Source organism: Cyclopterus lumpus, chromosome 13 (genome assembly GCF_009769545.1).
Source record: "Cyclopterus lumpus isolate fCycLum1 chromosome 13, fCycLum1.pri, whole genome shotgun sequence".
Taxonomy (NCBI): Eukaryota; Metazoa; Chordata; class Actinopteri; order Perciformes; family Cyclopteridae; genus Cyclopterus; species Cyclopterus lumpus.
This window is the reverse complement of record NC_046978.1, coordinates 2,896,203-2,908,609: the sequence shown is the minus strand read 5'-3', so window position 1 is coordinate 2,908,609 and position 12,407 is coordinate 2,896,203. Positions and strand designations below refer to the sequence as shown.

The 12,407-nt window shown below is 40.0% G+C and overlaps 1 protein-coding gene across 1 annotated transcript; it reads left to right on the top strand.

Annotated features, from left to right (window-relative positions):
- Positions 1–7,024: 7,024 nt before the first annotated feature.
- Positions 7,025–11,890, top strand: foxn1 (forkhead box N1). Its single transcript, XM_034548950.1, has 7 exons — positions 7,025–7,375; positions 8,160–8,258; positions 8,459–8,589; positions 8,784–8,880; positions 10,530–10,737; positions 10,989–11,423; positions 11,616–11,890. Exons 1-7 carry the CDS (start codon positions 7,025–7,027, stop codon positions 11,888–11,890), a joined length of 1,596 nt encoding a protein of 531 aa, XP_034404841.1.
- Positions 11,891–12,407: the final 517 nt, after the last annotated feature.

Sequence of the window (12,407 nt, the reverse complement as noted above, 5' to 3'; positions counted from 1 at the left end):
ATGGATGTCTGAATAAAGAGAGCCTTGAAAATGACTTCCTTGGTTATAACAATTCAGTGTTTACTCAAACTAATTAGTGTTATCCGTCAACAACAGAATATTCAGCTTCCAGGAAAATAAACCTTTGGAATAGAGATGCAGCAGGATCAAGAGCTCACTGTAGTTTTTGAGATCGTTATGACTGTTCTATGTATTTTAGTGATAGGATCAAATCTCATTACATCCATAGGATTAGGACCAGTGGATCCTCAATTGATTTAAAGAGAGCAACAAGCACAGAAGGCAAATCTCTTCAAAGGGTCAATGTGGGAGAAATGCAAAATGATGGAAGGTAAGAGAAATCAATTATAGGAAACTGATTGAAAACACAATTTAACCCTTTGGGACAGAGATCTGTATATCTCGGTTTGTGAAGAGCAAAAGGGATTTTAAAATTGGGAAACTACCGAACATGTAGGTCAAAAGCATAAACAGTTAGGAAATCCAAAACATTTTAGTTTAATCTAGCGACCATTCTTCTGGTGAAGACTGAAAGACGGCATCATTCAGAGGAAAAACTCTCACTCTTGTTGAATTGGTGCTCACGCTAATGAAGGTGCGATGGATGCTTGTTATCTGAGGTAAGACAATAATATGTTGTGTCATCTTCTGTCTTGTTGTATTTTGATCCCTTTTGGTCTTTTCCTAATCACAAATAGAAAACCTGCATTCAGAATGTAAAATGCTGCAGTATATTTTCTGCTTAATAACTCAAGGGAATTGTTACTATTGGTTATAAGTCGCAGGATACTGCCCATGTGCAAGATTCTGTTCTTGCACGATGCATACTTATCTGCATATATCAAAAGCTTTACCACTTGACTGTACTTAGCATTTGAACATGTTATTTTTAATATGGCACCTGAACCAGTAATGATATGGTAATTGTGAATATAACAGACAGCTGCACAGTTTAGTTATGAATTATCCTTAGGACAGGCAAAGTATTTGCTGAATTTATATAACCTCACCCTGAAGCCATAATGTGAATTATTCAGTGATAAATCTCGCTGCCACAGGAACTCAATGCTTTCCTCCCAGTTGTCAAAAGACACTCATAAATCACTGTTGAATAGAATAACATTTTCCTTTAATTCATAATATATCTTCCGATCCACAATTATTTCTTTATTCGAGAAATTATTCGAGAATTGTTATAAAACAGAGGTAACAAGTAAGAAGAAGTAACACACTTTTTGCTTTATGTTTTTAATTTGCCCGGACAGATGTTGGTTCCTGTAATGTTTATAAACTTAGTTTATTATGACAATCTAATCAAATGAATCCTGCCTTCAGGAAGGTCACACTGTTCAGTGTATGTTGACTGCATGTAGAGTTTGAGGCTGCAGTTTGTGGAGAATTGATGGTCTTTGATATTCAGGGGGCTGCTAGACACATCTGAGGGGCTGTGAGACGATGACACAACTCAGAAGAAGCATATTTCTACCTCACAAAATCATGTTAATACTTTCAGACTATATTTTCAGGTCTATTGTTTTTGAATTACTGGATAAATGTACATCTTACATCTTCAAGGTTTTATTTGTATCTTCATCATTATTGCAACAAACACCAGGCTACAACCCTTATTCAGATATCCATGAACATTGCCAAAAACAGATTACTCGGATGGTTCTTAAATCCTTTAGATCCAGATATGAGTCAAGACAACTAAGCGCATGTTGAGTCGACATGTCCACTTGGATGACATGGTGCTTACTTTCACATGGCAGAATATTCTAAATTACAATGACAGTTACCTGTCACCATGTTGTAATTTAGCTCTGAGGTTTTGACCAGAGTATAGAGTAGGTGATTGATTTTAGGTCATTGTTGAATAGATGCAACACTTGTGGGCAGCCAATTACTCAAATTAGGACGCTGATGTCTGTGATTGTAAACATTATTTAACTGGTGCTTAATACTACTGACAGTTATTAGAGCAGATTAAAAAAACACAGCTTCGATGATTTTAGATTTTAAAAAAGGGTAAATAACTAACTCTGCAAAACACGATATGTCAACTTAGAACACCCGAGCACCCTAGCAGACAATGAGACTTTCACTAAAGTGTTTCCCTGGAATCTGTTCCCACATTACACCTCAAGAACTCCATCTTTGGCAAAAAGAGCCTTCGGCAGTAGCTTCGCTCGGCAGAAGCTTTGCACTGTAACACAAGAGTTTTTTTCAATCTGTAATTAATCCTCTATCTCTCTCATTCTGCCTCGCCCTCTCACCGAGGACAGAGTTGGTTCAAGGTATATCAACGAGCTGCGACTACAATTGTTTTCCTGGTTCATTGGGAGGATAGGATAGGAATCTACCTGTATTGACATACCTCTACTCCCTCTCCGACTTTCTCCTTTATTGCTTTTTGAGCCTCATACTGTCACTGGAAAAGTTTCAGAGAGGAATCTCTCAAGAAAAAAGGAAGAAATTCTTGAAAATACTCCAAAGTCACCTCAGAGCATCTTAAAACATGTGCAGGAGCTGCCTGATGTTCTGAGATTAGCTTGATTTCACATCCTGCAGACCATTGCATACCCGTTAGTGGGTATGGCCATTAGTTATGACCGTAACTCCTACAGGCTGCATCACAAACTGACATTTGTCTCCCAGAGTAGACCGTGTTTTGGGTTCAGTTTGCTCCAGCTGTAACTTTAAGTGTGTGCTTGCATGCTTTAAATGCACAAATGATTCTGCCTGCGTCTACTTTGTTTGTGAGTGGACCAGTTAAGTGAAACTAGATCACATTATAGCCGGCCTTTGCTACGGGCGAGCTTTGAAACAAGGGCACTGCGCCCGCTCTGTGCCATTGGCTGTGATCAGTAGTGTATCTCATGTCCCGTTCAGACAAGTAACCATTCAGTCAGGCAAAGAAAGACTGAAGGAAGGAGGAAGAGAGCGCTGCCAGCTGGCAATGACTGCACCAGTCGATGTTTTGGAACCTGTTGCAGCAGGTTTTTCTTTCTGTATATCTTATTGCTGGGCTAGCCTGGACGAGTGCCAACACACGCACACACACACACACACACACACACACACACACACACACACACACACACACACACACACACACATTCTGTGTGTCAGAATGATATTTCAAGCTGCCAAAATCTGGAACCAGCCCATCGCCCATTTCGATACATATTTAGACAGTGGATGTAATTGAAGTGCTTCACTGTGAGGGTTGAGGGGGCGTGAGCTGCACAGATCCACGAGGGATAATGGGCTCAGATGTGCTCAGAGGTTATGGCACTGACTGAGAAAATTGGATTGAAACTACAAATCTGAGTCGAGAGGGGGCGGTTATTGTTCAGGTGAGTTAATTCAACAGTTTTCCAATATGGGAATGTTGGTGTTTATGTAAACTGCTGCAACAGCTTTTCTCTGATTTGCTCTCCGTTACCTCCATGTTTATGTAGAAATAAGAGAGAACACATTACTGCACTGATACTGTTGGCACTGCTGTAGGTGCTGCATGCTTGTTAACCGCTGTGAACCTGTGAGCAGCAGCCTTCTCATGTCAACACTGCCAGGATACAACCCTGACAATTAGGTAAGCAGATGTATCTATTCTTGTCTTCTGATTAGACATGAAGGAACTCTACTTCGCGAACACTTGTGTCAAGCTTGTGAAAGTTTGAGCAAATTTAAGACACTTTTTACATGACTATTCCCATGTGATGCAACTTTATACTTCTACTACACTATATCTCAGAGGTAAAGATTCTACTTTTTACTCCATTACACTCCAGTGAAAATCATGTATCTTCAAATGTTGGGATTTTCAGTTTGAATTTGTCTGATAAACTGAAGGACGAAGTGTGGTTTTATGGTAAATATAAAAGTTCTCCTACTTCTTAAGCTAATTAAACAATCCACCAAAAAGCCTCTCGGATGAGCTGGTATCGTCACAAAGCTCTTTCACAGGACAGCGCTCATATGATGATCTTATAGAAAATGATTTATTACTGTAGATTAAACTATCCAACAGTATATATTACATTTGCACAACGGGATACTGTACATGTATTCATTTCTCAGCTTTGATCAGAAGCTACTACTCTGAAGAGTCCCAAGCTGACATGAGGTTTTACATTCTTTGAAGTCAGAAGCGATGTGAATAATCCGGCTGGACACGGTAGTTTGTTTTAATTGTCAACACCACACCCAAGATTAATTTCCTTTTGAAAATGCCACACTGCACAAATATGCAGCAGGTGACTTTCACAGTAGCGCTTAGCATAAAGATAAGATCTGAAACCGTAAACAAAAGAAACTTGTGAAAATGGATTTCTTGATTGATTTGTCTTCTTTCAAGATCTTGGCATTAAGTGACACCCGCTCTGTTACATCATGAACACAGCGTTAGTTTCATATTAGGATGACGTTAGGTAGGGAGAGGATGATGGCAACGCGAGACATTTAAATCAAAACACTAATATTTTTCATAATGTGTTGAACATATTAAGTTAACGTTCAACCAACATGAATGTAAAAGATAGAGACAGACTTGTTCTCCTCCAGTTGCTGATAACTGATCATTTGTGCCAACAGTCAATAACTTTGCAATACATAAAACAAGACGAGATGATTAAAGTCAATAAAATATTGCATCTTTAAAGTTGAAATTGAGCAAAGATTGAAAATACAGTGATATACAGTGATATACACTGATATACAACGATTTATCTGGAGCTAATATGAGGCTTCGGCAGTGAGTTTGACAAATCAAGTGTTTTTTTAGTACAAACTTCCCTCTTTGTGTTACTGTCACTCCGATGCTGCTCAAAAGGAAAAAAAAACATTGACTGTGACTGACTGCTGAACCTCAGCTTGGTTATCATAACGTTTTTAAGAATTTTTGCACAAAACAAGGACTGTGGATTGAATTCTGTCCCTCAATTTTTGATTATATCGAGCATAATCTGTTCCAATATTCACCTGGCAGACCTATCCTTTAAGAATAGTGACAACATTTCTGTTCAATAATGCCATATATAGTCTGCTGCTTACTCTGGTCAGCATCCATAAACCCCAATACCTGTATCTTTGTTTGAATTAGTATAAAGAGGCACACGTTTAAAAAAACGAGTTTGACATCATTTTGATTGTGAATATTTAAGAATATTCTTTGGGGATTCGTGAAATATCTCAAATGCTGTTAAATTAGGAGCTAAAAAAAACCTGCCATGTAGTTTTGACAATTGAGAGGCACACACACCTCGGGTCTACATCTGCACCTCAGTGGGTTATCTCAGAGATCTAAAACAGCTCAGTTTCTTTCGGGATCTTAATGAAAAGAACGTGACACACACACACCTCTGCTGAAGTTTCTACTTCTCTTTCTGTAAGTGCATCTGTTCTGGCTGGTGGCAGCGTGTCTGTCAAGCAGATGAGAGGATTTGTTGCCACAGTGGTTAAAATCTCTCAACTTTCACCATGACACTTTAGCCTTAGTTGATGCGAACAGAAAGAGCTACGATTGCTACTGCTCTCTCTCTCTCTCTCTCACACACACACACACACACACACACTACAGGAGAGGTGGATCCCACTTTCTCTAGCTCAGCATTATTTGGCTTTATGTGACCTAACAGCATGGTTTGTTGGCAGTTTTAATGAGCTTGGTTTATGTTGAGGCTGAGGTTACCTTCACTGGAACTAGGGCCACGTGTCTGTCACCTTTTGCTGGGATCAGATACACTAAGCCGGATAAACCTTTGCATCATGTACATCCACTTATGTCAAACTTTGATGTTTTAATAAATGGGGCTTAAAGGGAACTACTCATTAGATATGAGCTCAGAGGAACAGTAACAATAAGGGCTTTGTCAAACCAGTTGAGACAGCAATATATATCAAGAGTATAGAAAAACAAACATCTTGCATTTTTTACCCCTTGCTTTTCCACTCTTATCAGATTCCAATATTCAAAAAAATAGTTTGACGTCTTGGGAAGAACGCTTATTAGCTCTCTTGCTAAGTGTTGAGGAGACATCAATACCACTCTGGTTGCCTGAGCTTAGCATAACGACTGCTAACCAACTGCTGGTGATAGAAAATACCACTGACTAAAGATAGATGACCGTCTTTTTCTCACATTTCAAATTTAGCCTATTTTTCGTTCTTTTCTTCTCTTCACAGGCACAGATTTTGGTGCAGAATGTCAGACACGCTGACATTTTCCCACAGTGGTGGCAAGTCAACATCAACCCCTCTGGCTAGCCTACGCACCTGTGAGCCCCGTGGGACCTCCTGTCAGCAAATGGTAGAATCACAGGTACCGAGCTGCCTCAGGCTTTAACCCGAACCAGCTTCTTATGTGTGACACTGGAAATAGAAAATCCTTTCTGACACTTGTACCTGCTATGTACTGCTTTTGACGAATGGCCTCAGTATTTCATGGGCTTTCAATGGACAACTAGTTTAATCTGCCTATGATCTGTATTTCTTTCCTAAGTAAAATTAACTGGGGAACATGCAGTATAACACCACATTTTTAGAGGAATAGTTAGACATTTTGGGAAATATGTATATTCACATTATTGCTAAGACACTCAACAAAAGGGAAAGTGAGTTAGGTATTACTCAACTATATCTTTACATAGCAAATAGTTGTTTGCTGCTATATTAATACTCTGAATATCATATAGAAACTTTCATATTATTTCCCAGAAATATCGAACTTCTCCATAAACCAATCAAAAGTACTGCATTTCACAATAAAATAAACAAAAGCATCTCCTGCCCCAGACATAAAGTTGTTATAACTTAAAGATGAAAGTAAGGGAACATTTTAGTTTTCTGTGTTTTACTATATGAGAGAGGTAGTTTTCTAGTAATGGCCTCAGGGAATTCCCAGTCAGCGTCTTTGCAGCTCCTTGGTCCAGAAATATGAGTACATCTAGATTTACACATCAAACTCAGCCTTGATGGAATTGTCAACAGTTAGTGTAGATTGTGATTTGCATCTCTAAAGATGATGATCCCACCACAGAATAAAGAGGGCAGAGGCATCTGCTTCATCCAGCAGGAGAGGAACAACTTCAGCTTGAGTACTGCAGATGTGAACAGGAAGCACAGTGCTGATGGAACCACCGGTTCAGGGTCTGAACCAACACCGCGGAGAGGCTCTGTTGACTCTGACCGTTACCATCCGTACCATCGACAGTTCAGCGATGGAGCAGGGCCAGGTGCGGGCTGCCTCCAACAGTGCACGTCTTCCTTCAGCTGTCTGCAGGAGGCGTGCAGCCCTGACGCTCGTTCACACAGCACGAGATGCGAGGCATCATCATCATCATCCTGGGACCAGTACAACGGCAGCGTTCAGGTTTCTAAACTTATGCTACACTCATTTTATCCTCACGTTTTATTCCAGTTTGTTCAATCCAAAACAAGTTAAGGTAAGGTGACTTTGAAGAAGTCTATAAAGAAAGGGAGTGAGTAAATAGAGTGACAATGTGTAAAAGACCCACATATGCCACATTAACTCATTTAAATATAAATGTTAAAGCAGCTATAATCAATATAAAAAAACAAAAAACAATGTATGAAATTACTATGTGACAATGTGAAAGGGGGCATAATGATGATGAATTATCAGCTGAATCTGCAACTTCCTTCTCTAAAGGGACTATCCGCACATTGTTTTGACCTGAAACATTACTTTTTGGTTCACTCTCACTTCTCTCGGAGCACTGAAAGAAGAATTCAAAAGCTCTAAAAACCTACTGTGCACCACCTGCTCAGCACCAGACAGCAGACTGACGCAGTCACCGACTAGCTGGTGAACATAGTGGAGCATTTAGCTGCTACAATACATATATTTATCTCAGGAGTTGTTATAAACCAAAAACAGAGCTAAAAGAGAATATTAGACTTAAACTCATAAGGTGAACATAAACACGACTCCAAATGAATGATTGTATTACTCCGTGAGAGCTTGATGTGTAAAATAACCATTGTTTGAGTTCACCAATTAAACAATTAACTGGTTTCTAATGCTCCCAAGTGGCCAAGATAAGCAATTGAGTTGTTTTAAGCAGACATGTTATTATAATGTACACTCTTGCACATGCATATGGCTTCTCTAAACTTTATTCCCTAATTTTTAGCAGAGTTCGTTCCCAGAACCACCAAGTGTACCAGTAGACCCCACCTGCTTTCTGTCTCAAAGCTATCCATTTTACAGCTCATCGAGCCCTGTACAACAGGTGAGTCAGTGCATCGGTTCACGGGTTGTAGCAACGATGGTGCAGAAGATGGGATCTGCGTGATAATCAATAAAACACGAGTGAGAAATATTTAGCTTTACATGTACGATTTGAGGGTACCACAATAATCTGTAAAACATATCTGTCTTTTATTGTTGCCAGTTTTCAGGTGTGTGTGTGTGTGTGTGTGTCCTCAACAGGTCTCCTTTGGACAGTATCCTAATTATGATCAGTCCAACAGCTCAAAATATTCCCTCCAGAGTCTCTGCACTCAATCACACCAGGAGAGCACCGCACAGTCCATCTTCCCCAAACCCATCTACTCATACAGGTAACATTGCAGCGCATTTCAACGTAGTTTGACATCTTTTATATTTCTGTTTAGCGTCATTGTGGAGTTCAAAAATTCTTATATGATTCTCGTTCATTGAATATGGGTGGGGTATCATAAAATGCTTTGTTGCCTCCAAATGTAATATATGAATAAAATGCGAAAGTAAAAAAATGTTTCCTTTGTGACTGCAGCATCTTGATCTTCTTGGCTCTGAAGAACAGCAAGACAGGACGCCTGCCAGTCAGTGAGATCTACAGCTTCATGACTGAACACTTTCCATACTTCAAGGTACCACGATTTATGTTTGTATGTCACATATTTAACCAACTGAAAAATCCTCAGTAGCACAACCAGAGCAGCAGTCGTCATGAAGTACAACACTTTAACAACCCACATCAATATTCTCCTCCAGCAAGTCTCTTTGGATCAATTGATTGCTTTTCTACAGTAGATCAGTAGTTGAAGTATTTCACATTTAGGTTAGCTCAGCGTTATCTTGCACGTAAAAGATCTCCCCAAGCCACTTCTGTGTTGCAGTTGACATGAATTACTCCCCCATGATTAATGACGACACACAAAAGTCACTACACCTGCAGCTAGGTGGCCCTGGACCAGCTGAGTGGCAACCTGTTGAGGCAGGAGGTTGGCATGGGCAGTTTAACGAGGAGAGGTTTTGTATCTGTTTAATATTGACAGTGTATGTTTATGTGTGTGTATGTCAGGAGTTGGTGAGGTTGTTGCAAGGATTGTTTCATCATTCAGTAAATCAAATCTGATCTGTGAAACCAAAGACAGATCAAAATGATATGATTTTGTTAAGAAAGTGCTTGGTAAAGTACAACACATGCATCCTCGCTTTGATGTTAATAAAATGAGGCAGCTGCAGGTTCGGACCGCTGTCTAAACCCTAAGTCGTCATAAATAGTACATTCCAAGTATCTACAAATCAAATAAGTTCGCATTCACCTCTGGAAAGAGTTCAAAGACTTGCTGCCATTCAAACTTAAGAAGGCACCGTACAGATGGCTGCTTTCCAAACAGCTGCCTGTAACATTAAACACAGGCTGCAGAGCCAACACATAAGGCAGATGATAAGAACAGTCAAAGTATTCTGCAAAGGTGAAGATTATTGGTAAAGATTTTTTGAGATTGGTCTGAACACTTTCCAGATATTGTCAAGTATCTTTGAGATCATTTCAGTCCGGTAGACACTTATTCATGGCAAGCAGATATTAAAGACTGCAGATTGTGGAAACATTAATACACCTTTTAACCGCCAGGGAAAGAGGTTTGTGTAAATAAAAGACCAAGTTTGAAACTGTCTATCGGATAAATTGCCATGACAATTTGTTCAAACATTCTTGTACCCCAGAGGATGAATATCTTACTGACTTCGATGAACCTCAGCTGTACTTTGTTTACATACCCAAATAACAAATATTATCATGCTAACATGCTCACTGGTAAACATTATACATGCTAAATATCAGAATGTCAGCATTGTCATTGTAAGCATTTTAGCATGGCTGTAGACTTTCAGTCTTGTTCAATTATTATTGGATACTTTCACTTCCCAAAGAAAAATGTGAAACATTCACTGTTCCAGCTTCTGAGGATTTCTGTTGCTTTTCTTTATTTTATGTATGTAACAGAAGGTCATACTGTATATGATTGATTGGACAAGTTATATGAGGATGTCACTGAGATTATATATAATATATAATATATAATTCTCCCAATGTTATGGCATTTTATGAAGGAAATGATAAGTGTCCTCGTAGCACAGTGCTATAAATACACATGTAGCCACCCTGATATTGCTTTTCTTTTTGTACCATGAAGTACTCTGACATGACATTATAAGAACAGGCAAGAACAGCTGCTTAAAACCTTTTCTTCCCCGTCTTCTGCATCTACTCACTGCTCTCTGTTTTCAGTCAGCTCCTGATGGATGGAAGAACTCTGTGCGTCACAACCTCTCCCTGAACAAGTGCTTTCAGAAGGTGGAGAACAAAAGTGAGAATTTGTCCCGTAAAGGCTGCCTTTGGGCTCTCAATCCCGCCAAGGTGGAGAAAATGCAGGAGGAGCTGCACAAGTGGCGTCGCAAGGACCCCATCAGCGTTCGCAGGAGCATGGCGAGCCCAGGTGGGTCCCTTAAACGTAGTGAAAGAAGTCAGTACCCAAGAAGAGAACATGAAGCACAATAAGTGGGAAATAATGTTTTTTCAGAATTTTGATTTTTAACATGAATTAATTACAATAATAGAACAATCTAAAACATGTACTGAACAAACGTTTGACCTTTTAGTCAGTTCTTGCTGATCTAACCTCTACTTCTGAATTTTAGTACATCTTATTGGTTTCAAACTTAATTTGAAGGCACACTTTTTCTACAGAAGATCTTGATCGTCTACTGGGAGAGAAACCGACCAAACTCAGGTCTTTGCCCCCTTTCACCAACCCAGCTTTGTTATCCAGGGTGGCCTCTATCTTTGGCACCACCTCATCATGCACCCCAGCCCAGCTTCGACCACCGTTACGGCGTCCACAGTATGCACATGTTCAACCTCCGCAGCCCTGCTACCTTCCCCCTGCCACTGCTCAGCCCAGCCACTCTTTTGCCCTGTACTCACCCTGTGGGCAGCAGCCTGCTGCTGGCGTCCCGTCAGCCACTGGAGGCTTACCCATGGCTGGTAAGATGCCACCGAGTTACAACGGTGCCCTGCAGGCTGAGTACTGCTCCAGGAGCATGCAGGACTTGCTGTTGGAGGGAGGCGCCAGTTATGACATCGACACGCTCAACCCCAGTCTGACTGACCTGCAGCTGCAAGGTACGAGAGACAGTGGAGAAAATATGATGGATAGAAATAAAACAAGCACAGTGCAAGGAGGCGAGAAAGTGTTGTCTCATATCGTCTCCATCATCTCATTTTCACAGAAGACATTTTGACTTGTCAATGCAGGAAAAGCTTCTTAATGTGACATAATCTGTTAAAGATATATTTTTCTTTTCTTTTCTTCAGGTAACTTGTGGGACAGCTTGGTGTTTGATCCACGAGTTACCACGACCTCTGCCCTGCAGGACCACCGTGTCCAGACCGGCTGCCCACGGGTCACGTCTCCTGGCGGTCAGACGTCGGACGTCGGCCGACAAAAAGCAGGTGACGAAGACGAAAACACCGATAGAAGCTTTGATCAGCACGATTATTCGAATGGACTGCATCCTGCGGTGTATTCAGGGGTGGAGAGTCTTGCTGGGTATCTGACTTCCTGTTCCACATCCATCTCCTTGATATAAAGACCTGACTATTTGGGCTCTTTCACACTCTCTGACTATTGATGTACTATAGTTACCTGAATAGGGATTATTTGTCACATGGAGCGTCTTGCCACAGTATTAGCTTGTTGGATATTTAAACCATCAAATCCTCAAAATAGAAAATAGATATATCTTTTTTTCATTCTGTTTCTATACCCCCCACAATTATATTCCTTATTGAAAACTTTGGGAATTTGCTATTTATTTACCTTATACAAACAGTATTGTCACATTGATTATATAATATCACATAATTGTGATATTAATTCATGTATTTTTAAGTAATTCTAAAAACTATTTTGTCATTTATAAATGTTATTATCCAATTAAATATAATTCAGTAAAGTTGTTTATGATGATAAGGAGGATTTTCTCAGCTTAAGCACCTTACATTGAACTTGCTGCAACCTGAAACTAATGTATATTGGCCTGAATTATTCTACTGTGTTGTGTGAACTCACACACTGTTAATAAATGCTTGTCATTGCTGGCTGCT